The 27,903-nt window shown below is 44.2% G+C and overlaps 1 protein-coding gene across 2 annotated transcripts in view; it reads left to right on the top strand.

Moving 5' to 3' along the window:
* SMAD9 (SMAD family member 9) overlaps positions 1–27,903 on the top strand; it is a 132,506-nt gene that overhangs the window by 77,702 nt on the left and 26,901 nt on the right. For both annotated transcript variants that reach the window (XM_069205516.1, XM_069205517.1), the window contains exon 6: positions 19,379–19,635. In XM_069205516.1, coding sequence (XP_069061617.1) covers positions 19,379–19,635 — 257 coding nt within the window. The remainder of the gene's footprint in view (positions 1–19,378; positions 19,636–27,903) is intronic.

Genomic DNA, 27,903 nt, shown 5'->3' with positions numbered 1-27,903 from the left:
AGCTATCTGGTGGTATAACCTTACATTGCTCCTATCAATCCCCCATATCTTTCCTTAAGAGAAGTATGCATATGTTCCTTCTGCGCCTGTCATTTGAGCTATTTTCTACAACCAGGTTCAATGGCAGTCCATATGGATCAAATTGAAATACAAACTAATAACATTTCAAACCAAACTGAGGTCTTTCTGGGGGTCTATTATGTTCATACTCATGTATTTTTTATAACCGTTCATCTGAGGGACCCCTTGATTCTTCCCTGTCTATATTGCCCTATAGAAGCTTATATGTTGTGTGTCTGGCCTGTACCTGCCTTTTACTTCGTCTACAGGTTGCCTCATTTTCTTTTATGGGTTCACCAAACGTTACCGGATCGGGATCATTCATTCTGGCGCTTGTTAGCTGCAAGTATGGATATCTGTTAGCTAGACCTCCTAAGGGTTCACATGAGAGAGACAGCTGAACTTGTATCTGTTCCCCCATCTGCTCCCTGATGTTCCCATGTTCTCAGGATGTCTGACCACAGCCCAGCTAATGGCTGTCTCCGTATCCCCCGTTTGTCTTCTTGAATCAGTGCCCCTTCTTCAGCCCCAGCCCATTTCATCACTTCCTGTGTCCAGCTTAAGACCCGTGGGTCCATCCGGACTTCCACTGTTTGGCTATACCTCCTTTAGCAATGATCATGGCCATGTCTACAAACCTACTGCCTACCTGTTTCCGTCCAACCCTGGAGTATTGCCCCAACATGCAGGTCTCAGGGCGCATGCAAGATTACGCCCCAGCACCTTATTCAATTTGTCAACAACCGCTTCCCAGAATTCCCAGATTACAGGACAGGTCAATGTCATATGGCCAAAGTCAGCTATTAGGAATGGGCATCTTGGGCATTTTTTGGGCCCCACCCCCCCATAGGTGGCTTGCAGCCTAGATGGTGTTAAGTAGGTCATGTGCAGGTAATTGAATTAAGTATACTTTAATCTGGTATTCCTGGTTACCCTATGCATATAGGCCAATATTTTCTTCCAGTCTGTGTCTGATATCTCACACCCCATTAATGTCTCCCATCTCTGCCTTAGTCAGGGGTTTCTAAATTGTGTTAAAGAGTGCCTGGTACAGCCATTTTACTATGTGCCTAGTCGCTCCAGCATCAATAAGCTTTGTAGTACTAGGTATGTCTCTGGTTCCCGGGCAGTGTACTGCCACAGGTCTTTAAAGGAGCGCAGAATGGCATGATATGTTAAAAACTGCCCTGGTGGTAAGTCATACCACTCCACCAGATCCGCAAGGAGCAATAGAATTCCCTCCTGAAAGCAGTCCCCCACTGTTGATAGTACCGCCGCTGTCCAGGACACCAGCTGCTTACTTGTGAATACCGTCAGCGGGTCTCCATGTGGCGGTCCCACCAATGGCACTGCCGGACCATGTACCAGGGCCCATTTTGATCTACTGAGGTACCTGCCCTATGTCCACAAGGCCACTTCTAACAATACCCATGGCTGTGAGGCTGTCACTGATTTATTAAGTAGTTTGGCGAGTAGGGGCTACTGACCTTGTTGCTCCCCTGTGTCCCCTATCTCTCAGAGATTAGCACCTCCCAACCATTCCGCCACCCATTGCAACTGCGCCGCTATGTAATACAATTCAAAATCTGGTATTCCCAACCCTCCCTCATCTAGGGGGTTGTGTAAGACCTCAAGCGCAACTCTATTCCTTTCACCATCCCATATCAATTCACGGAGCAGGGAATCTAGCTGTTTAAACCATGAGGTTGGTATCCTAACCGGTAAATGAACAAAATAATATAGCAGTCGGGTTAGCATTATCATTTTGGTTAAGGAGATCCTAGCCATTATTAGTAACTTCAGAGACCTCCAAAATGCCACACATGATCTGAGCGATCTAATGGTGGCCCCCAAATTAGCATCCCGCAGGTCCGTCCGTGAGTGGAAGACTTGAATTCTCAGATACTTAAAGAATTTTGGGGCCCATTCCAGTCCATGTGGGATCACAGGTGGCCAGTGAGTGGCAACCCTCAAGGGGAATAAGTAGGTTTTGGTGGTGTTGGCATGCAAGCCATAGTATCTAGCGAATTCCTCCAGACTAGACATCGCCTCTGTAACCTTGTGAGTGCCCTCTTTCCGATAGACAACCAAGTTATCAGCATATAGAGATATGGTATGTTCTTGGCCATCCAGTAAAAGTACCAGTTCTGCCCCTTGTCGATGAAATATCGCCACTAATGGCTCAATCACTAGTGCAAATAGGAGGGGCAACAGTGCCCCCCCTGCCTAGTGCCTATGTGTATAGCATATTGGGTGGAAACCACTCCCCTTTCACCCACCTTTCGCCCAACCCCATTTGTCGCATAATCGCAATTAGAAAGTCCCACATTAGCAAGTCAGAGGCTTTTTCCAGATCTATGGACATTAACATCGCATTCGGGTGGAGATCCACTTTCGGGTGGTACATAACATAAAACAGCATTCGTAGATTAAGGAAAGTACTTCTCAATGGGATGAACCCATTCTAATCCGGATGGATCATGGCGTGCATATATGGGGCCAGTCTCATGGATAGTACCTTACTTAGTATTTTAAAATATAAATTGAGCATGGAGACGGGGCGGAATGCTGTGACTGGTGGTCCCTGTGCCTCCGACTTGGGCAGTGGAATCACCAGTGCATCGTTATAGACATCCTTAAGTGCCCCATTCTAAGTGATTCGGCATACAGTGTCTCTAGTTTGGGTGCAGGTATTTTGGAGAAGGCAGGATAGAACTCTGCTGAGAGGCCATCTAGCCCAGGGTCTTGCCTTGTGCCATCTCCTTAATGGCTATCCAAATCTCCTGCACTGTTACAGGTCCACCTAAGGTGCCCTGTATGGTAGGGCCTATTGTGTTTAGTTGAATGCGGTTCAAATAGTCAGTCATGTCCTGCTCTATGAGGACCCCAGGGAGTCAGTATAAGCATTCGTAATATTTCTGAAAAGCCTTGTTTATAGCGCTTGGCAAATAGACCATTAGTCCGTCATTTCTTAAACAACTGTGTGATTGGCCTTCCCCTAGTTGGGGATGTGACCAATCAGGCCAGCAGCCTCCCATCTCTGCCCTCTTCATCGTGATTCTTTGCCACATAGTCTTGTAATCTAATCAGCAGAGATGGTCTAGTGCTTTAAAGTATTCAGTTCTAGTGTCCGCCCTGCCGTCCAACCCCAACTGGATATCTAGCTCCTGAAGTTTATCCTCCAACCCCTTAAGTTCTTCTTCTAGTTCTTTCCTGGCCCCCACCCATTGGCCAATACAGTGCCCACGGAGCACAATCTTCAGGGCCTCCCATTCTGCCAGTCTAGTCGCGGCCATACCTTGGTTGTGCTAAAAAAACCTCTGAAATGGCCTTTTGCAGTGTCTCCCTAAAAGGAGCATCATCCGGCAACCGGCGGTTAAGACGCCAAAGGGGGATCGTTGGCCTCTCCAGCACTGGGCAAAGTTGTAATAGCAGCGGGATATGGTCTGATAGGATGCACCCCAAGTACTCCACAGACAGTGCCCTAGCGGAGAAGAACACAAAAACATATCTAATCTTGTATGTAGCTTGTAAACCAGTGAGTAACAAGAGTATTCCCTTGACTGAGCATGGTGAGCCTTCCAGATCTCCAGCAGGTCCCAGTGGTTCATCCAGTGTCATAGCCCCTCAGATACTCTCCGCGCCGGGGACAACAATGGGGGTATTGATCTAACTAGTTCCTCATTCGCTAAACAATTAAAGTCCCCACCTAAAAGTAGGTCACCATCCCCCATGTTGGTCAAAGGGGTCGATATTGAATTTAAGAACTGTATTCGGTCCTGGTTGAGGGCATAGATGGATCCCAAGATTATTACTTTACCCAGTAACCTGCCCCTGATCAGGACATACCACCCCTCCTTATCATTCAATGTGTGTACATGTTCAAATGGGACACCTGCCCATACCCATATAAGCACCCCCCTTGAGTAGACCAAGTATGTGGTTGCATATATGTGGCCCGCCATCGGCGGCGTAACCTTTTGACTTAGCACTGCATTAAGTGGGTCTCTTGTAGCATAACTATTTGTGCCCCTCTGCATTATAAGTATCTGTGTATGCTGTACCTCTTAGTAGCTGATCCCATTCCTCTAACACTCCAGGTTATAAATGAGTTTGAGCTTTGGTTCATTTAGCCGCGGAGTGAATAGAGGCCAATTCCAGTGTTCCGCTCCAGCTTTGTATGGTGTTGTTTTGGGCCGTATGGTGAAGGACAGCCGGAAGAGTGACTGGAGTCTTTATGAGACACAGCCTTATGTTCTGAAATTTTCAGCACTAAAGACTTTGGTCGGTGCTGATACGCTTGGGTCAATGGTTTGGTTCTATCCTGAAGCTATATGTGAACAGATCAAGCCAGAGGTCAATGCCGAAGATGCCTTGGTCTTGGCTATCTTTGGTGCCGGGAGGTGGGCATCCAAGGAGATGTTCGGAACTGACAATGGCCTGAAGGCAGTGGCGGTCCAGCGACCTCTTTGTGGGGCTTTTTTAAAGTCTTGCTTGGGTAGTAGACGTTATTCTACTCACATGTTGCACCAACATCACTGGTTGACTCTCAATGTCAGATTGTACATTGGATTCCAAGTCCTCGATGGAGAAGGCCCCCTCTTGGTCTGGCTCCTCCTGCGCATTCTTCCTTGAAGATATCAGGCATGTCATCTGGAGTCCTGGCTGCCATTTCCAACCGACGAGCTCTTCAGTCACGGAGCGTCTCTTTCGATCGAAAGGAACAGCAGACGCCACAATTCTATTCATTGTGGTCAGGAGACAAACACAGATGTTGGTCTGTGTGAGGAAATTTAGGGGGTGATTCTGATTCTGGCGGGCGGCGGAGGCCGCCCGCCAGAATTCCGCCCCCATTATACCGCTCCGCGGTCAGAAGACCGCGGAGGGTATTATGAGTTTTTCCCTGGGCTGGCGGGCGGTCTCCAAAAGACCGCCCGCCAGCCCAGGGAAAAACTCCCTTCCCACGAGGATGCCGGCTCGTAATCGAGCCGGCGGAGTGGGAAGGTGCGACGGGTGCAGTGGCACCCGTCGCGTATTTCAGTGTCTGCAAGGCAGACACTGAAATACTTTGCGGGGCCCTCTTACGGGGGCCCCTGCCATGCCCATGCCATTGGCATGGGCACGGCAGGGGCCCCCAGGGGCCCCGCGACCCCCCCTACTGCCATCCTGTTCATGGCGGCTTTCCCGCCATGAACAGGATGGCGGTAGGGGGGTCAGAATCCTCATGGCTGCGGAGCGCGCTCCGCAGCCATGGAGGATTCAAACGAGCAGCGGAAAGTCAGCGGGAGACCGCTGACTTTCCGCTTCTGACCGCGGCTGAACCGCCGAGGTCAGAATGCTCGTTGGAGCACCGCCAGCCTGTTGGCGGTGCTCCCGTGGTCGGTGGCCCTGGCGGCCACCGGCCGCCAGGGTCAGAATGACCCCCTTAGTGTCATCAAGGGCAGAATCGAAATGGAATACATTCCTTTAGCCCTGCATAGTCTGACGCCACGGTGGAGCAGTAGGCCCGAGACGGGTAAGGATGCCCTGAAGGGCGGTGAGTCAATTCCCTAAGCTGGAATTCAGACCGACCACGCAATAGCGTGAAAACGCGATCGAAATACATTACCATCGTTGATAGAGAGATGGAAGGGAACGGTTCTGAGTGGACCAAGTTGAGAAAAACCAGGGCGAGAGGAACACACATCCGAACCTGACGGCGGAGAGAAAACAATCTAATAAAGGACTTGATGCCCATGCGCAATACCACTGAGAGGAGGAGTCACTATCCCGTAACTCGAAAAGCTTCTTCAAAGAAAAATAACTTGTAACAATCCAGACCCAACATTAGATGGCGGACCTATGCAAAGCATGTGTAACTACAGCCACACATGCCATTGAACAATAGTTTTTCAGTACTTCTGACCTAGCAATTTGTTTCTTTATAAAATAACATACAAATGAACAGTAAACAAACTGAATTTTGGAAAAACTATTGGGCTGATTTAGGCTTTGGCAGAGGGGGTACTTTGTTCCAAAGGCAACGGAGTACCCTCTCTGCCAGAACAAAGTTTTGTCCTCCTCATTCAGAGTCAGACGGCACCTCAATATGTAGACTGTGGAGACTACTCTATCTCCACTGCCAACATACTTCTCCAATGTACTGATAGAGTAAGAGCCATTGGAGGATTAGCAGTGTGTCCACCACCCTACTTAGAATGGATGAACACATGGCCAGTTTTTGCTTTTACATGCACCATACAAAACGTGGCAGTATGTGAAAGCAAAATCATGTGAATGACCCTCATGTCATGGGAGTAAATTCCCCTGGCAAGCAAGTCATCATGTTTTTTTATTTTCAAAAAGAAAATTCTGCTTTAGGATTTTGTTTTAGAAAATGAAAGAAAATTTGAAAGTTTGATGGACGGCTCCATTACGTTGACGGAGTAATTCGTCAAACTTTCAATGGATTTACACTGGGCTGGCAGACATCTTATAATTTTGGCGGGCAGAGTACTCTCGTCATGGGTGGAGTAAAGTACTCAGCAGTGGTGACAGTCCTAAAACCAGCCACCAAACTCTAAATCAGACTGTAAATATACAAAAGAGCAAGGTGAGAGCATTGGCTAACTTGATAAGCATTTTTGCATAGAATCTCACTTTTTATGAATCAGAAACATGTCTGAATTCTTCATGATGCCTGCCTTCAGCTACGTACTTTTTTCCTTTTTAATGCACAATGTTAATGTTAGGTTTTTTTTTTCTGAATTATCCTGCTAGTTTATACATGTGTGTTTTTAGAGTGATTCAGAGTTTTCCAAAGCGACCAAAATGTTACTTTTTTGAAAAGCGACTATAACATGAATTTTTCATCAGATAGAAAAAAGCAAACAAACATACAAAAAAATGTCAACATATTTGTACAATCGGCAAAGATTGTATACTGCCATACTGCCCATCAACACCATCTTCAATATTGTAACATTCAGCTGACGTGGGTCAGCGTCTTTAAATACAAACAAGCAAATTTATATGTAGGAGATCAAACTAGATGATTTGCATTCATGGACATAGCTGCCAAGTTTCCCTGGTCCATGCGTGATACGCTGATTCAGTCCATATATTTTTCCTTTGATTTCTGGGATTTCTAATCCTGTGTATAAAATGAAATAAACAAGACCACAAGCCCCAGAATTCGAAGAAAAAAACCTGAACTGGAGCAGCACATCACACATGCATCTGGGAAGCTTGGAAGGACCACGTCCACTGTGCGTCTTCAGTAATACTTTAGCTGCTCTTACCAAAACTGTACCAGTTCAGAAAGAGGAGTATTTATATTGGGTGATATGCTAATCCTGCTAATGTAAATATACATATGACCTTTTTACTTCCAATGCCTACATCAACTGGGCTTTGCATCTGTCTTTTTCTGCAGGGTTAGAGAAACCCCCTATGTATCCCTGTTGTAGAGCAAATATCACACTTGTGGAAACAGATATTGAGAAATTAAATGTGTCTGATGTTTGTCAACACTTATTTTTTCAGATACTTGGGTTACTATCATTGTGTTGCAGGTTTGATTGAAATTAGAATTGACTCCACACACACCCACATGATAAGGAAATTTAACTTGTTAACTGTAGCAAGGTACTGATCATAACCATATTAGTTGATTGGACCTATGAAAGTAGATCAATCTGAATCATTGAAATTTCTGTTTCTTTCCCAACTTCATATTAATGCAATAGGTGTATAAGTGTATAAATTCCTATGTGACCTGAATTGCAAAATCATATTTTGTTCCTGAATGTGGACTTCTACCAAGATAATACTAAGTCTTGAACATGAGCAAAGCGCTGCTGATTATCACAACGTGTTTGCATAACTTTGAGCCACTGTACACTTCAAGATATAACCTTATTTCAACCACTGCACCAGAATGCTTTGCATTCTACCTGTGGATGAATCCAAGGCCACTGGTACAAATCTTAAAAGCTCTTCTTATCTTCAGAGATTCCCAAAAGAACGTCATGCGTCAAAATCAATAGATTAACCGTCAGTTTCAAATGTGTTTAAATTAGCTCCCCTAACTAAATTAGCAAACCATACTTTAATGTCAACTTTGCACAAACTTACCTGTAATATTGTAATTTAGGATTACCTTTGAAGGCCACAACATATTCATGAACTTCAAAGTTCAAAGCCTCATCGTTGCTCAACTCCCATCGCCTAACTTCTTTCCTGATATGTAACTCTTCTAACCAGAGTGTGGTTGCAACCAAACATTACACATCTTCTTCGTAGTGTCCTGTGCCACTTTCTTTCTGATAGGTGGTTCACATAGTGAATGAGGGAACGGTGACTTGTGTTTAACAGACTACATTCAGGAATATACTATAGTGCAATCCTAAAGTGGTGCAATCAGTATCTCCTAAAAGTACAATTCACAAAAATGTAAGCAAAAAAGTAAAAACAAATCAGAAGAGGTAGCAGTTCAAACCAGCCTTTGGTCACATATTGGTGAAACCCTTAGTTAGACTGAAAAAAGTTGAAGGAAACACATTTTGCTGAGAGCGAGCCTCCAACATACTCAGAGCAAGTACGAAATCCCCAATGCATGCTCTATTTTTCCATGTCTGTGCTGTACTAATCAAGCTGCAGGTGGGTTTGGCCTCCAAAGGAAAGACCTCATTCTCCATTCAAAATGCAACAGACAAACACTAAAACTCCAAATGCAAAGCAAACATAAAGCACAGCATATTTATGCTTTAGTGTTGTGAGACTGCTTTTCAAAGCCCTCTAGCCCAGTGAGTTGTTTTCAATGTTTTCGATTTTACAGTGCACAGACCGTTACCCTGTTAAGTAAGCATGGTCAATGGATATCACATCATGGGATGTCACCAGTTTTGTCATGGATCACATAGTATATGAGTTTCTCGACACTGAATAGGATGGAGACACATCCTTCAACCATCCTCCCAACCGCAAGAGTTCACTAGGCATGGGCTTCAGCCATAGCCGAAGAAGTCTATAGTTGCAAAGCCTGATATTTACTTATGCCATATGCCAAGTACATCTGCTCCAAGAGTTCAGCCTTTGGCCACGTCTACTGAGTTCCAGCTAGAGGGCATGGCCTGGAGCCACAGCTTGTGCCCAATCTCCCTTCTCAAAAGCCTGAGCGGTATACTCATCTGCTGTCTCCAGTGGGCTGTGGGTGGAGAGAGTGATCTAGGACCACTCAATATGACCCGTTCCCTGTCCAAGAAATCGCTTTTCACAACTTTCTGTCAAGCCCAGCAGGCTATACGTGCAAGGTGGCACCTTCACCAGTGCACCATCCCCAGAACCCATAAAGCATGACCTGGGTATAAAAGTGGACAGACCAGCTGACGGCTGGTCCTGAGTCTGGCTCGCAGGTGATTTAAACAAATAAGAAGGGTGCAAATTCAGGTGACAGATAAACTGCTATCCATTTTTGGTCACCCCCGGAATCAAAGCATGGGAACTGAAGGCAGTTTTCCATGAAGCGATAACAGTGCCTTGTACCAACAAAACATATTGAGACTCTGTGAGGAGCATGATTTCATACAAGTGCATTTATAGAAGTATGCACTTCAAGGCAAAAGTGTCAATGTGTCTTCAACATCAGCTCAATAAAGGAATTATATTTTGCACTTTGCCAAACATTCTGCCCTCCCCGAGAACAATGGATGCTTGTAAGGAAATGCCTCCTTGGCATGGTTACCCCCTGACTTTTTGCCTTTGCTGATGCTATGTTTTAAACTGAACGTGTGCTGAGGCCTGCTAACCAGGCCCCAGCACCAGTGTTCTTTCCCTAACCTGTACTTTTGTATCCACAATTGGCACACCTTGGCATCCAGATAAGTCCCTTGTAAATGGTACCCCTGGTACCAAGGGCCCTGATGCCAATGAAGGTCTCTAAGGGCTGCAGCATGTCTTATGCCACCCTGGAGACCCCTCCCTCAGCACAGACACACTGCTTGCCAGCTTGTGTGTGCTGGTGAGAACAAAACGAGTAAGTCGACATGGCACTCCCCTCAGGGTGCCATGCCAGCCTCTCACTGCCTATGCGGGTGTAGATAAGTCACCCCTCTAGTAGGCCTTACAGCCCTAAGGCATGGTGCACTATACCATAGGTGAGGGCACCAGTGCATGAGCACTGTGCCCCTACAGTGTCTAAGCAATACCTTAGACATTGTAAGTGCAGGGTAGCCATAAGAGTATATGGTCTGGGAGTCTGTTTTACACGAACTCCACAGCACCATAATGGCTACACTGAAAACTGGGAAGTTTGGTATCAAACTTCTCAGCACAATAAATGCACACTGATGCCAGTGTACATTTTATTGTAAAATACACCCCAGAGGGCACCTTAGAGGTGCCCCCTGAAACCTTAACCGACTATCTGTGTAGGCTGACTGGTTCCAGCAGCCTGTCACAACCGAGACATGTTGCTGGCCCCATGGGGAGAGTGCCTTTGTCACTCTGAGGCCAGTAACAAAGCCTGCACTGGGTGGAGATGCTAACACCTCCCCCAGGCAGGAGCTGTCACACCTGGCGGTGAGCCTCAAAGGCTCACCCCTTTGTGCCAGCACCGCAGGACACTCCAGCTAGTGGAGTTGCCCGCCCCCTCCGGCCACGGCCCCCACTTTTGGCGGCAAGGCCGGAGAAAATAATGAGAATAACAAGGAGGAGTCACTGGCCAGTCAGGACAGCCCCTAAGGTGTCCTGAGCTGGAGTGACTCTAACTTTTATAAATCCTCCATCTTGCAGATGGAGGATTCCCCAATAGGATTAGGGATGTGACCCCCTCCCCTTGGGAGGAGGCACAAAGAGGGTGTACCCACCCTCAGGGCTAGTAGCCATTGGCTACTAACACCCCAGACCTAAACACGCCCTTAAATTTAGTATTTAAGGGCTTCCCTGAACCTAAAACTTTAGATTCCTGAAACTACCAGAAGAAGAAGACTGCTGAGCTGAAAAACCCCTGCAGAGGAAGAACAGAAGACACCAACTGCTTTGGCCCCAGACTTACCGGCCTGTCTCCTGCCTTCCAAAGAAACCTGCTCCAGCGACGCTTTCCAAGGGACCAGCGACCTCTGAATCCTCTGAGGACTGCCCTGCTTCAAGAAAGACAAGAAACTCCTGAGGACAGCGGCCCTGCTCCAAAAGACTGCAACTTTGTTTCAAAGGAGCAGATTTAAAGACCCCTGCAACTCCCTGCAAGAAGCGTGAGACTTGCAACACTGCACCCGGCGACCCCGACTCGACTGGTGGAGAACCAACACCTCAGGGAGGACCCTCCGGCGACTCCGAGACCGTGAGTAACCAAAGTTGTCCCCCCTGAGCCCCCACAGCGACGCCTGCAGAGGGAATCCCGAGGCTCCCCCTGACCGCGACTGCCTGAACTCCATTTCCCGATGGCTGGAAAAGACCCTGCACCCGCAGCCCCCAGCACCTAAAGAAACGGAACTCCTGTGCAGGAGTGACCCCCAGGAGGCCCTCTCCCTTGCCCAGGTGTTGGCTACCCCGAGGAGCCCCCCCCTTGCCTGCCTGCAACGCTGAAGAGATCCCTTGATCTCTCATTGAAAACCATTGTAAACCCGATGCGTGTTTGCACACTGCACCCGGCCGCCCTCGCGCTGCTGAGGGTGTACATTTTGTGCTGACTTGTGTGTCCCCCGGTGCCCTACAAAACCCCCCTGGTCTGCCCTCCGAAAACGCGGGTACTTACCTGCTGGCAGACTGGAACCGGGGCACCCCCTTCTCTCCATTGAAGCCTATGTGTTTTGGGCACCTCTTTGACCTCTGCACCTGACCGGCCCTGAGCTGCTGGTGTGGTAACTTTGGGGTTGCTCTGAACCCCCAACGGTGGGCTACCTTGGACCAAAAACTGAAACCTGTAAGTGACTTACTTACCTGTGAAACCTAACAATACTTTACCTCCCCCAGGAACTGTGAAAATTGCACTGTGTCCACTTTTAAAACAGCTTATTGTGTTTTATGTAAAAAGTATATATGCTACTGTAATCATTCAAAGTTCCTAAAGTACTTACCTGCAATACCTTTCAAATGAGATATTACATGTAGAATTTGAACCTGTGGTTCTTAAAATAAACTAAGAAAATATATTTTTCTATAACAAAACCTATTGGCTGGATTTGTCTCTGAGTGTGTGTTCCTCATTTATTGCCTGTGTGTATGTACAACAAATGCTTAACACTACTCCTTTGATAATCCTACTGCTCGACCACACTACCACAAAATAGAGCATTAGTATTATCTCTTTTTGCCACTATCTTACCTCTAAGGGGAACCCTTGGACTCTGTGCATGCTATTCCTTACTTTGAAATAGCACATACAGAGCCAACTTCCTACAATGCTATATTCCATAACTGGAATTGTACTTACTCCATGTGTGGCACCTTTTCCAGCTGATTTTACGGTTGTTTGTATTTATCGCATCTACATTTGTTTCATTTTATAATTTTTTGTGTTCTGTACCATTGTATTTTTAAGTTGTTTGAAACAAAATGCTTGGACCAAAAGTGTTTTCAGAAACCTGAATTGAATTGAACTATCCACAGTGTGCTCTGTGGATTTTCAGAAGGTGTCCATGTCAATGGTGGCTTTGCCATACTGCCAAAAATGATATGTCTTTTCTGGTGCCTCTAGATGTAAAGTGTGGCATTAAATGCAAATCATCTTAAGAAAACATACATAGATTATTTGTTTGTGAGAACACTCCCTCAAGACTAGATGATCGTGCACCTAGTGCTTCACACCCTTTGGGTCAAGGAATCACTAGAAATCCTCTGAAATTAAATGCCAAGATGATACAAAGTACTGGGACGTTTCTGAATATCCCTCGATCTTACCGCCACCTAAAATGATCCTGACAATCAGAGACACTTTTCAGTACCTTCCACTCTACAAATAGTTAGATTGTAGTTTGATACATTTGGCTTTAAATTCTTTCTGCATCTGTGCTGTCCCAGTTCTAGCCTCAGGATGAGACTGCGAGAGCTACATTTGGGACTAAATGCAGGATGGGCAAACAAACTGCTGCAGATATAGATCTCTGTTAAAACCATTGAGCTAGTGGGCACAGGACCCTAATCTGTTGTGATCTATACATCCTCTCCTTTTGAGTAGGTGCTATTCCAGGTTGCCTACCCATTTACATCTCAAAATTATTATCAGAGAGATAAAAGCAGTTGTTTTGGTACTGAGTGTCTTACTCCCTGCACACAATGTGATGGTAGTCACGATTCACACAAATCACCAGGGCCAACAAGTCTCTAGTATAAATAGTGTACTCAATTAATATAAAATTAACACAGCAACATGTTAGCCATGTATAAAGTAGATGAAGAAACAGAGTGAGTTAATCTGAGGATTATTTCTCGTATGGCTGTGGAGTTTGCAACTGCTGGAGTATTTCCACCCTTCGCAGGAATCAATGCTAATCTGAGGTCAACTGATCTTTGGACCCCCCCCCATGTAGGATGTGGTAGAGCCATTAACACAATTTCAGTTCAAACCATACAGTATGACGCATGTGGCCATACAAGGAAGATTCCAGTCAGAAAATAAAGTTAAGGAGTTTTATTACAAACTCAAGCCGAAAGTCATGTAGACAACTCTCAAGACAAAAATTTAAAGATACAGTATCACCAAGGGTTGACCAAGGTAACTAAACAGATTAAGGCAAACTAACATTAAAAGAACTAGGCATTCAATAAAGATAGCTCAAACCATCAGTAAAATAATCTGATGAACAGAAAACAAGCGTTACTGAGATCTAACTAGCATCTAGGCAAATTTAACTCATTACAGTTCAGTTTGGCTTGGCACAGGGAAACCCTACTGTTTAACCATTCAAGGGATAATGTGTGGGACATCTCAGACATTAGAACACTAATGTAAGTAGGCAAAAAGATAGATAAAAAGGGAAAGCGTCAGCAGGTCAGAAGCTTGGTAAAGAGTCTTCTTCTTTGGGTTTGGGAGAAGATCTCTACATCTCAGCAATGCATTACAAAAGGGCAGGGCAGAGAGGAAGATACCTGCCAAGGGGCTCAGCATTCAGGATTCTTCTTGAGCTCCAGGATTCTGAACAAAGTCCAACTTGTCATCACTATTTTAAAGTTCATATGGCAATCTGATTCGTCAAGGTAACAGTTCAATTTATGTTGACAGGTCATCATCCAATAGTAATCGACTGTACAGCTCCAAGCAGCAACATTCTCATTTCTTCCCAAGTCTGCCATGGGAACATCATCCATCCATGTAGCGCCACACGAGTTTGAAACAAATGTTTAAATTGCTAGTCCGCAGTTTAGTATGTTCCACACCCAGGGTCAAATGTCTACATCTCTCCATGTGTAAAACAATAGGGGTCTATTACCAAAGCTAGTCGTCTCATGGGAATGAAGTCTGAAAGAAAGTTCACATTAAGGAAATTACTTTGTATTTTCTGCACAATCACAAAAACAGGGCTTTGTAGGTTTCTCTTAGGCTAAAGCAATTAATATAGCATATTAATACATCAAATAAAATACATTTAATACACAAATGTTACTTGAATTTTTCGTTAATAATTCTTCAGTAGCATTTATTTGCATTTCAAAAAAACATAACAAGAAAACAATTGCACAGATGCCTGCACGGTCCCAAACCCCACACCTCAGTAGGCAATGAATAGTTCCACTCAGTTCAAGTATGTAGGATCCTTATCACAGTGGGTCTGAGGGGAAGTTGGCTGGAGCACCATCTTAGCAGTCCATATTGTGCTCTTTTCCTGCTTGACATTCTTTAAGTGTATTGGAAAGGAGAGCCGAAAGGTGGCACAGACCATGGCACTCCTACATTTATACTGTCATCTTTTCTCAGTACACCCAAAGTACCCTTATCAGTAGCCAAATCTCTACAATTCTGTGCTACATGTAGGGAATTAGAATTAAAAAAGGTGTGCAGCCGCACAAGGAACATAGGTGTGCCTTTGTACTGCAATAAAGCTGGGTTACACACTTTACACTTTATTTACCACTATTTGAACAGGTTTTGGGTGGTGTACATCACAATCATAAAATAAAATATTGATGATAGTATACCAATTAAAATATCAATTATATCACATGAAAGATTATGCTGAATGGCTTTTGGTGTCACATAAGTAAATTAACAGCATTATATAAAACAGTGATTGATAATGTCAGTCGGACTGCCCTGTCACATAAACAGCTTGATGTTTTTAATAAGGTTCCAGTCCTTCAAGACCTTAGTAGATGGCCCTCTTGAGTCAGAAGCAACAGCTCGACATACAAAGCTCTTACTAAATGTCCCTCTCGAATCAGATCCAGCTGCTTGGGCTTATATATCAAAGCTGCAGTACCCCTAGTCATTGCTAGATGTCAGATGCAGTTGCTTCAAAATATCCTTCACAAAGCAGAGAGTGTGACTTCGAAATATACACTTTTGCTACTCTAATGAAGTGTGCTGTTTTATTGTAGGATAAGTAAATATGCCAAAGTTGTTACTTATGAGTCAATATTGCAGATTTCGATAAATATCTTTATTACTATGGAACACCTTTGATAACAACCTAGTATACCTGCAGGCACTGGTAACTTAAAGTACCTTACACACTATTCTTTGCAAACTGGTTTTTGACTGGCACTATGTGTAACTGAATTGCAGATGCTTCTAATTAACTCGGCCTATGACTCAATTTTGCTGAGCCATTGCTGTGTGCTGTGGTAGACAAAAAGCAAAATGTAATTGTTGTTAATAAATGTTCCTCTATAGTAAGATGCAATTCCTTCGAATGACCTTTACAAGGGTAAGGAGGGTGGCTTCACAATTTAAATATTTACATATACACTTGTGTTACTTTTTCTATAGGATAAATAAATATGACTTGTTTATGATGAGTCAGTATCGCCAGAATCAATAAATGTCTTGATTACAATGGAATCCTTGTGATGACAATTTCGTATGTATAGGTAATAGCAGTCACTGGTATAAATACAAGTGCATCCAAATGTCTAACATAAGGACACTATTTTCTTATGTGAACATCTGTATGTGCACACATGAAACGCAGCCATTAATATGGATGTTATTCAATGGCTGAAGTGGGCTGGCTTATTTACTTCTCCTGGGTGCTATGTTGAGAGGGAGCGTAATTTGAGTCACAGCTGAGCAGCCCAGTGGATAAAGATGGTTGAATAAAAGCCCCTTATATGTTTATATTTTTATTGTATTTTTTTGGAAATATGACGCTGACAACTTTCAGTACGTGTCTTGATTACTGTGGAAAATAGGTTCCGTCCATTTAATTTCCTTTGGATTTTTCTATTTATGACTACCCGGTTTTAGAGTTACTGTGAGTGAGTATGACCAACTGGGTCTCACTCATGGTAAATTCTGTGGAAATGGACTGCAATCGATAACTGCCAGTGTCCGTCTTAGAAGATAAGGCCACTGCTTCAGAGCTAGAGTTAAAGGATTTGGGCTGGTTACCCATGAACATGTATGCACAGGTGTGTGCTCATGTGTGCGGACTGAACACGTGAGACTACCATCACGTGAACACGTGAGACTACCATCTAGCTCAGCTGCACCCAGCTAGCCTCTCACAGAAGGGATCCTTCAGGAATTGGTACTGACCTGGTGTAGGTCTTATAAAGTCAGTGGACATTCATAATGTAGGTCTGTAGTGCTTTACTTAAAATGCTATGTGCTCACTGCATCACACCTTTTGGGTGAAATTCTGATTCTGCAGTACCATATAGTTTCCACATACTTAACACCTAGAGATACTGGCCAGGTATCAATTTGAGGTTAAACGGTTACACCAGGTGGAGATCCTCTATGACTTTTGTGATATATGAGCCAGGGAGGGCACTGTGCTGGTGCACTGCTAAAGATCCCACCGGGCTGAGGCAGGTACCAAGAGCCTAGACAAATGACAGGTCCAGCAATAGTAGTAGTGAAAATCAAGCTCCCCACAAATGCAAAGTTTAGAGCCCAGCAGGCCTAAATAAACTACTTCTAGTAGCTAGAGCTTCCCACTTGGATCACCGCAACATCGAGATTAAGTGAATCGGCCTGATGGGGCCAGAGAAAACCACCAATGAAGCATGGTCCTTGGCAGACCTGGATGGGAAAATACAGCAGGTGGCTTTCATTACATACCCTTAAATCTCCATGGGAAGGACCAAATCCCAGGGATCAGCACACCCTATTGTTGATGAATTTTAATGGTGAGAGGGGACAAGTTGGCTTCCTTGTGTAGAGCTACTTTCGCGGTGGACCTAGCACACAATCCACCAGCCCATGCTGCACGCAGACTGGGGAGAAAGAAGAGGATGCTGGCTCTATGCCAGCACACAACAGCACTGACGGCTGTGGGAACCAGCCAAGCTGCATGCAGTTGGGCTCTGAGCACACACACAGAGCTAAGCAGAAACCAGATGCACCATCTAAAGGGTAGGGGCACCAACCCTTTTGAAAAAACATTAAAAACTCTGCATGAGACTACCTAAAAAAAAAGGAGCAAAGCCACTCATGCAGAATCTACCACTTTGGGGGAAAGGAACACCTCAGAATCTTCTAAAGCATTCCAAAAATGTGCCTACGTCTTTCCTGTGGTGCCCCAGGAAAATCAGGAGCACCACCAACATTTTTAGAGCATGTTTGTGGGGCTGCCAGAGGTGCAGCAGCCCCACAGGAGTCGTGGCTCAGAATTTGTCCTACTTCTCCTGGAGGGGGGTGGGTCGTGTTACTATTTGTATGTATTTTTTGCACATGGGCACTGGAGCGCAGAGATCCCTGTTGGTAGGTTCTGTGTCTGCATTTGCAGAAGGTGTAAAGTAAAAGAAAGACTTGCACATGTTAAATTGATTGATTTAAAATGCTTTGTGGATAAAAAGAATGATGATCATAGTGAAATGGTATATGTTACAGTGAACATTATTGAAATATAGCACCATATCCCTGTTGATTTCAATGATGTGCTCTGGTTGCTTTTAACATGCTTTTGCCTTTTTATTAACATGGTGACACCCTGACAAAGACAGTAGGTCTGCTTTTGTTTAATAATGGCACCTCCTTATATTGTGTCTGGTAAAGGTGGGGCTATTGTGAGTATGAGGTTTAGGACTTGCTGTTGGTGGGAACTGTTCTAAGATGTTTAATAAGAAGAATCAATGACTGTGTGTGTATCTCATGGACCTCACATTAATGAACTAGAGGTGACCTTTTGTAAAACACATACTCTAAAATTTAGATCTAAAGTTATTTACAACAACCTTCACACTGAGATCACTGAACTGGACTTAAAATTATATATGTAGCTAAGAGGAAATGCAGTGCTTTAGAGAACAATGGCAAGAAATGTAGCCATAGAAAAGAAACAATACAACAGAGAAAGGAGACAATGCATAGTCTGGGGAGAATAAATCTTATAGAGTTAGTAATTGGTGGGGATTGTTTTGAAGATGTACGTTTGATGATTCCTTGAACATTATAAGTGAGGAGGATACCCTTATATCCTTCTTTAGCAACGTTCACATACTCAGAACTTGCAGTGGGAATTCTTGTTAGAGGGGTTGTTTTTACTTTTGCTAGTTTGTATTATGGGATGATCCTGGAATTGGCATCCTTGTATGGAAGTATGTGAAAATTGCTTTGTAAGAAGCAGAACAGATTTTAAATGGAATTCTAGCTTTAAGGGCAGGCATTGCAGATGCTGTTTAATCAGAAGTAGAGCCAATCTTCATAATGTGCAGCTGAAATTAGATGTGTGAGTCATTGATGAAGGAATGACCAGGTTATTGGAAGCTCCAAAAAGTTTTAGTTGATCTTGTCAGAATAGTACCGGATGAGGTATCAGTTCCAAATGAGAGAGGAAGAAAATCTATTTTTATGAATTTAGTTTTAGCGAGGAGGAGGCCATTAAATTATCCATGGAAGGATTAAAGATGTGAGATATCAATGGGATATGCCACATTCAGTTATTCTTATCTTTTGTCTGCATGCTGGTGAATGGCTGTTTCATTTCCTGAAATAATTTCCAGGGATGGAGATAGGCCTTTAGGCACACCACATGAGGGGGCAAATTGAAAATCTAATTTGGAATCGAATTCCATAAAAGGACTCCTGTTACAAGGTTATTTAGTCATCCATAATTCATTGATGATATTGTTCTATATGAAAGCAATGAAGGGACATTTCAAAATGTTTACAGGAGTCTATAAAGGTCTACAGCCACATTACCGCACTAAAATGTAACATTTTGTGCCCTCTTTCCAGGTGTTCATCTGTATTATGTTGGAGGAGAGGTTTATGCAGAGTGTGTGAGTGACAGCAGTATTTTTGTTCAGAGCCGCAACTGCAACTATCAGCATGGTTTTCATCCAGCTACCGTCTGCAAGATACCCACCGGCTGCAGCCTGAAGATTTTCAACAACCAGCTCTTTGCTCAGTTGCTCGCTCAATCAGTGAACCAGGGATTCGAAGTTGTCTATGAGTTGACTAAAATGTGCACAATCCGAATGAGCTTTGTCAAAGTAAGTTTTTACACTTTCAGTAATCCTTTGGATTTGGCAGCTTTCTCCAACATCATCTGAGTTGATTTAAATTTGTCATATTAATCCACCAGTTCTTATGACCAAGTTTTATTTTGCACACTTTAACAATTCCACCCTTTGGACTAAAAGGAAAGAAGAATCTCCAAACATAAAATCAGAGACAGTGACAACATGGGATTATGATTTTGCACTAACAAGAGTACCTTGTCTAAGAATGTAGGGACAAATCCAGAAGATGACTTTAGGGGCAAGGAAAAGAGACCATGGATGAGAAAAAGCAAACAGGAATTCGAAATGTAAAGAATAGCTTCAACTAGGGTAATAAAATAAAATAATGCTTCTATAAAAATATTTGTCACAAGTTCCACAAACCTATTAGATATTTTAATGTAGGAAATATTTGGGAAAATGGGTTTTTCACAGCAGTTTTCCACCTTGGGTAAGATTCAGAGTAAGGAGCAAGTCAAGGACAATGCTTAACTTGGAACATTTCCTTCTTAATACTGTGCTTCTTCTTTGGAACCCAGTCAAGTGTTCATCACTACCACAAGAAATAATAAAACCCATTACTTCATTCCATTCCACTATCATGGCTCTCCTTAGTTTCCTATGTCACAGAGATGGAAGATTCATGCTCAACTTTTGTCTCTGAGCCAAGCCATCGATTACCATCATTTGTCTTCTGATTTCTATATTCTTCACTGGGGGCATGGCTTTTTTTAATTTTCTGATAAGGCTGATAGTTCAGCTACTGCTTATATAGAATTTAGGGTGCATTCTCGCTTGAACTCGCTACAACTTATGTTTTGACTGATGGGTAGTCAAAGCGTAATGCTTTTAGGACACTTGGAGAATTTGGTGGCAATGTTCGCTTCTGAATTTCAGACATCCGTGCTTTCATGAACTAGCAATGGAGGACTAAGGGTAGTTGTTGCCCTCTTTTTTTGTGACAGTGAATATGTTAAGGAGGTAGCATACATTTGTAATTATTTTATCCTAACCTTAGTGGCTTTATGCAGTTCATTTTACAATCTGTTTTTGTGAGACACCACTGTGATGGTCAATCATTTATAAGCTGGGCCGAGATAAATATTATTTAATGTCCGTGTCTGGGAAAATGTAGAAGGGCTTGCAGATGTATTTACTTGGAGTGTTGAGGAGGAGTGAGGTGGAGGAGGTCATGTCATCTGGTTAATTGCACTTAATTAGTTCCGTTGGTTTCTCCTGGGTAACCTCCTCTCCCTGAACTCCCCTCTATTCCTATCAAATAAGGCCTATTGTCACTGGTCCTTTCTTTCTAAGATGGAAGGGAAGAAGTCAATTCACCCCGATATATTTTACCTCTTCCTGTTGGCTACTGCTGATGCACTGGCTTTGTGCCATTTTACGTTCTTCTAGTTTCAAGTCTGGGAAGCTCTTTTTATTGTATTGTAATACAAATAATACTAAAATCATTTATAAAGCACACAATTACTTCTAACCGAAGTATCCCAGCCCTGCGTAAATTGCCAAGAGCCCAACCAGATAACATATTGATAAAAATAGCCTAGTTAGGCTGACCTGAACAACCACGTCATTAGCTTTTTGCACAACAACAATTCTGAAGATTCCTTTCTAATTTGAAATTTCATTGCTTGGCTGCTAAGAAGCTAAAAGAGCATCCTCTATTCCGGCCTTCCTTACAATGGGAACAGATGAAAGCAAGGCCCCAGCATATCTTAACCATCTAGTAGGAACATAGGGTTTACAAAAAGGGGTGCTAGTAATGGGGGCCCTTGTTCCTAAGGACCCTAGGACAATAGCACATGGCCTTAAAAATAAGCCATTTCTCAAAGGGTAGCCAGTGCAATTTTGAAAGAGCAGAACCCATACATGACCATGTGGAAAGGTTCAATAGCAAACAAGCTGCTGCTTTCTTACACGCTGAAGTCTCATCAGCCGAGATTGCAAAACTCCCAAATAAAGAACATTACAGTAGTCTAGCCTGGAAGTGACCAAGACCTGGATTATTGTCTTCCTGGCAGCTTCAGGGAGAAGTCCAAGAATCTTTCCAAGGGTTCTTAGGATCCCAGAACACTTGCCTGCTAAGGCTGTGATCTCACTATCAATGGAAAGCCTGGCGTCAAACCATATACAGAGAGTCTTGACTTTCAGCTTAGGAGGAGGCAAAGGGCCTTAGCCACCAGGCAGAGGAACAAATTGATGGCTGGTTTCCCAAGATAAGGACGTCAGTTATTCTAGCATTTAATTTCAGACAATTAAGGTATTCCACTGGGTCACCTCCGTCAAGCAGGACCTTAGCAGACAGCAGTGTCAGCTTCCCTCTGTGTCAGGAGGATGGTGAGCTGTGTATAATCGACGTACGAAATGATGTTGAAACCGTGCCACTCGACAGTGTTAGCAGTGGGCCGCTTGTACAGATTGAATAATGTAGGGCTTAGAGAGGAGCCCCGAGGCACCCCCTGCTGCAACGGAAAACCTGATACTCGAAAGGTTTTAACAACACCTGAAAGGCTCACTAGGCATTTTTACATGTCTTACTGGTTTGTTGATATCCAGCCAGGAACATCCAACAGCCTGAAATGTGACAAACACCTGTTTGTACTCTATCACTGAGTCTCCTGACATTAGTTTGAATCTATTGCCTGTGAAAACCATTTCAGAATTTTTCATATGACACTTACTCCTGGGCCAGTAGCTCTATCCTCATTCTTGATAGTTGAGGTTGGATATATTTAGGTTGCTGGCACCCTTAGATGCTAAGCAATCAAATTGTGTGTGTCTTTGGGGTGAGCTGAATGTGACCAGCTACACTGTGCAGAATGTTTTTTTAATTTTTCACTGCCTTACCCAGGTATGTATACGTCATGAAAAAGTGTCAGAGAACACCCTTATTACATATGTTGTTAGTACTCTTTCACAGCCCTACTGAAATGTCCACATATATCATAAAGTGTCCACCCGCATGACATATATATAGGTCAGAAGGGCAAAGGGGGAGATTTTAATTTTGTTTTGTCTCCTCGATGGGGGACAAACTCCTACTTGTCCTGGAGATCAGCGGAAGGGGTTTGCTGTTGCACAACCCTTTCTGTGCACTAGCAAACTCCTGAATGTGGCACTCCAGTGCTCAGTTCCAGACCACCTTATTAATATGCATGTGACAGCAATTTGATGCCACACACATGTATCAGATGGGCCTAGGGGGATTGCCTAGAACTTCCCAGGTCCATTCAAGCTCTAAGAAACACTAAGGTCAGTTATTTGTGCCCTCTGCTCCTCCCTAGTCATGTTTACCCAGCTAAAAACATTTTAGGTTTCACCTACCAGACAGTTCAAGCAGCCTTATTGAGAAAGACCTGATGTGAATGTATAATGACCTTACAGCCTGCTTGATGCTTATAATTGCTTGGATTTGTTGTCACTCTTTGCTTGCTTCCTATGTAATGGCTTGCCTTCCTCTTCTTCTTCCCCACCACCCCCCAGAGCAAAGCCTTTTAAAAATTTTATGGACTGGCTGACTTGTATCCTTTTGTTGCACATATTTAGTGAACTACTTTTTCCTTTTTTGTAACACAAACTTTATTGCTTTTATGAATCATAGTGCATACATCTTTTCATTGGCACAGTAACATATTGATATATCAAATTCGTTAGTCCTGTAAGCCATACATTTGGTTGCTTAGATATCTTATGTTTGAATCACCAATGCAACATTCAGCATCATACAAGAAAAAAAAACAGTAATAAAACACCCCCCGTTGTCTTCTGCTTTTCAGTCTGATGGTAATGGTATGGATGGTCAGAGTTTACTTCAATAAAGCAGCCCGGTAGTCACATATGTGAGTGTTTGTTCGTGTGAAAGAGCCTATATATGGTAAATGATTGTATAATGACTATAACGACTATACTTCTGGCTGGTGGCGAGGGCGGTGAAGGAGGTGGCATGGAAGGACCTAGCTAGCAGGGCTATTCAGGGTTGTACTATGGCGGGGGGAGGGAGGGGCAGCGTGCAATTCAGAGGCCCCATCGTTTGCATCCTCACCCCCTTCACAAAATGCATCTAGTATGGCGTCCCATTGCATTGAGAATAGTCTTTTACGTAACCCCCTGTATTCTTCGATGCGTATTGCTGTGCTTTTCGGCCTGCCCCATTGTATGACTTTGTTGCACCACTGAGATAATGTTGGCATGAGTGAGAAACAATGTTTTGGGAAGTCAGTGAGTTTGCGTAAAGTCTATATGGGGCATTAGGTTGCCATTGTCGAATATGTCTCCCAGTGTTCGTGGCCTGTCTTGTTCCCAAATGTGCTACATGTGGGCTGATCGGATGCCTGTGGATGTTGGGAGCCCGCGCAATGGTATGTTTGGACAGTAGGGGTTAGAGGAGTTTGTGTATCTTAGTGCTGTCTTCCAGTATGTAAGGGCTGTGCGTAACAGGAGGTTAGAGTCTGTAGTGGGCGCAGCAGGGCCAGAACATATCAGCCTATGCAGACGTCCACCTCACCCGTGTATTCTATATCCTCCAAAGTATGGCCAGTGAGCCAATATGAGAGCCATTGTGATTGTCCATATATGCAGTAGGCCTTAAAATCTGGGCCTCCCTCATCCAAGGGTCACTGCAGCTTCTTAAGGCTCACTCTCCGGCGTCCGCTACCCCAAATCAGGTCTATTAATATGGAGTCAATGACCTTAAATGTTTGGAGTGGTACTACGATTGGTAGATTTGTAAAATATAATAAACATGTCAGCAGTACCATTTTCGCCAGTGAAAATTGGCCAGTCACAGACAGTGGTAGTGTGGACCAGAAGGCTACCTGAGATCGGTCCCCTGCTGTCACCTTATCTAGGTTGCTTGCTAATATGTCTGGTTGCTTTCTATATATGTGGATGCCGAGATATCAAAAGCAGGTTGGGGCTACTGTGTATGTATCATTAAAGGAAAATTCATAGGACTTTTTAGCATTAACCTGTAGACCAGAGAGGTCACGAATTTGAATAATAGATCTGCGGCCATGGCCAGTTTGGTTCGTAAATCTCTATAATAAAGGATTATATAATAGGCATAGAGCGATATCGAGTGGACCGTGCGGTTCAGTGTAATACCCCAGCTATCAGCAGTACGCCGGATGAGATATGCCAAAGATTCCAACACTAGCACAAATAAGAGTGGGAGCAGAGGGCACACCTGCGCGGTCCCCCGGGCTATATTGTAGGTGGACGAGATCAGCCGTCTTGTCTGAGCTCTATTCACTGGTTCCATGTATAGCAGCCGTACCCATCTAAGGTACTCAGCTGGTATCCTGAATGCAACATGTTGTCCCAACTGAGGGTGTCAAATACTTGTTGTATATCTAGTGAGAGGCAGCCCGCACTCGGATAGTGTCGCCTGGCGGCGTCCATTAGCTTGAATAGACAACATATGTTCAATGAGGTGTTGCGCCAAGGTACAAAACCGTTCTGGTCTGAGTGGAATAAGCGAGGAAGGAAAGGGAGTAGTCGGGCTGATAGGATCTTACTGAGATTTTTGTTTTCCATATTTAATTGGGATAGTGGCCTGTAAGATGATATATCAGAAAGCGGTCTATCAGGTTTTAAGAGAGAGGTCACCAGTGCTTCTCGAGTTGCCGGGGGGAGAATACCTGCTGTGAAAGAGGCATTCTATAGTTTCTCCAGACATTGGACCAGCTTAGCCGCATAGGTGGAGTAAAATTCCACCGACAGGCCGTCTGGACCAGGTGTTTTGTTGCATACCAGGACTTTGATGCTTCTCATATTTCATTAAATAAATAGGGGCCTTGAGGAATTCTCTTTCTGTTGCCAGTATCCTAGGTAGTGTGATTTGGCCAAGGAACGTTGTTAAGCATATGTGGTCTGGGGAGAGGGACCGGTGTATAAGTCTACATAATAATCCCGGAATGCCGAGCTGATGTCAGTCTGAATTATTGTGGCTTCCCCTGAGGGGGTCCGTATGGACAGAATGGGTGCTGGTGATTGTTCTGGTCATATCAGCTTAGCTAGCAGTGTCCCTGCCTTGTCTGCTTCTGCTTGTGTTCTCTGCGTGTAGGTCCTATAGTCAATAGTGTTTTACAGCCGTGGTTCACTACTTGTATCAAATAATCCAGGGTAGGTGTGCACATTCTGCCCATATGGACGTGAGATGTGAAAGGTATTTGTCCTGATCATGATTTGGGGCATACAAACATCCTCGTAGTACAAGTGTCCCATCTAGGCAACCTTTTAGAAATACATAGCAGCCTTGTGAATCAATTTTCGAGTTGTGGATCTGCAGAGATACCCCGGCACGAACCCAGATCTTTGCCCCACGACCATAATTGGAGTATGAAGTACAGAAGAGCTGCCCCCTCAATCTCCGGTGCAGTTTTTGAGCCTCAAGGCTGTTAAAGTGCATTTCTTGGAGGTACGCTATATGTATATTGCCCCTGTGCATTTGTGCTAGCACCATATTCTGTTTACGAGGCAAGACCAGTCCCCGTACGTTCCATGTAAGTACATTGTAGCTATTAGGTAGCAAGTTCATCATATAGATGTATACAGCAGAGATTTAACAACAGCCAAATTCCCAAATTCCCAAAATACTTGGTCCAGCAAAAAACATTTGTTCAACCATTAAAGTTCTCATAACATAACACTAAATCAAGAGTGAACCATGTGGCAACGCTTCTGGGAAGCACTGTCCAACTGCAGAGCGAGTAACTGGTACCAGTAGTACCAACAATGGGCCCAGACCCGGGACCCCTGTAAAATAGGATGGCATTACAGACTATAATCATGTGAAGGAGCCCATAGAGTCGCACCTCCGGGGCCAGGTGGGAGCCCCGCTAAACAGAGTGCTGGTCTGATAATCACAAAAGTCACCATTGGATGTGATCTGAAGCTGATGGGACACTTGCATGTGACAAGCAAGTGCAAAGGAGTAGGACCTCCCCAAGTGGCTGATCGGGAGCATGCCGATCAAAGGGTTGTATGTGGGGGTAAATGGAGGTCCACACTCATCATCTCAACAAATCACTTACAGTTTGCGGTGCTATCTCCAGGAATAGAGCCATGCTGCCATCTGTGCCTAAGTTGGAGGCTCTGTCTCAGGAAGAAATGGAGGCAGACAGGGAAGGGCTGGGATCACGCAGGGCCGTTGCTGAATGAAGAGCTTTGTGCTGGCTCTCCAGAGCATGTTGGGGAGTTCGAACTCCTCTGGTGTGGGCCCCAGCAGGCCCATTCTTCACTCTCTTCCAGGGCAGGCATCGCAGTTTTGCTGGTAAGGAGAGTGGTTGGGTATGTCCACTGGAGTTCGGTTAGCGGAGGTCCAGCCAGTCTTGAGCGGCCTTTGGGGTGTCGAAAAAATGCAGTTGTTGGGCATGTACAATTTTCTCTGCTCTTCCTGGGTGCATGCCTCAGTTGTTAAAAGCTTGGTTGTGGTTGGCTTCTTTTCTTTTGCTGATGCTGTGCAGCATTGGCAAAAAGCATTTTGTTTTTTTATGTTGCTGCACATCATCCGCAAACTGCTTTAGCAAAGACAAATGTTCAAAGGGTGAGCCCTATTGGCTCTGCCTATGGTTTTTATAGAGGAAGGGAGTTAGGAGAGATGATGGGAGAGGCAGCCCACTCCCTACCATTCTCCCTCACACCACCCCTTTGACTCCACCAACAGAACAAGTGAACTAAAAGTGAGGATTAGAAGAGGATGACCTATGATTGTTTCTAGTCTCTCCCCTTCTAATCTCCATTTCCTTACTCAGTTTCAGACACCTCCTTCATCTCCCACTGTGTTTCTTTCTGTGTGGAGCTTTGGGAAATGAAGAAGCCACGTGTCTGTGACCCAGCAAGGAGCCAGGCTTTATTTCAATTTTCTTTGGCTGCACTGTATCTAGTGTATCACCTGTGAGCTCCCTGAACCTATAAACAACCCAAACACATCTGCCACCCTCATGCTCAGGAGTCCTAGAAGTTAGGGATCAAGCCTTGACAGACATGTTCCTGTGCAAGGTAGACTGGAGGGAATTGTCATGTTCTGGGAAAAATCTTTAAAATCTGACAAATGTGATGTTCAGATTGTACTACTAGCCAGCCATTTAGGACAAGGGAGATATGGCATGCACCAATAGATTTCTTTGGACATTAGAAAATATATCTAGTTTTTACAGTTTCTAGGTAGTCCTGAGTCTGATATCTGTCATCAAAAGAATAGTGCATCCTAAACAGTTAATCTGACACAAAGTTAATAATCTG

Source organism: Pleurodeles waltl, chromosome 8 (assembly GCF_031143425.1).
Source record: "Pleurodeles waltl isolate 20211129_DDA chromosome 8, aPleWal1.hap1.20221129, whole genome shotgun sequence".
NCBI lineage: Eukaryota > Metazoa > Chordata > Amphibia > Caudata > Salamandridae > Pleurodeles > Pleurodeles waltl.
The sequence above is the reverse complement of the archived record's forward strand: the minus strand, read 5'-3'. Positions and strand labels throughout refer to the sequence as shown.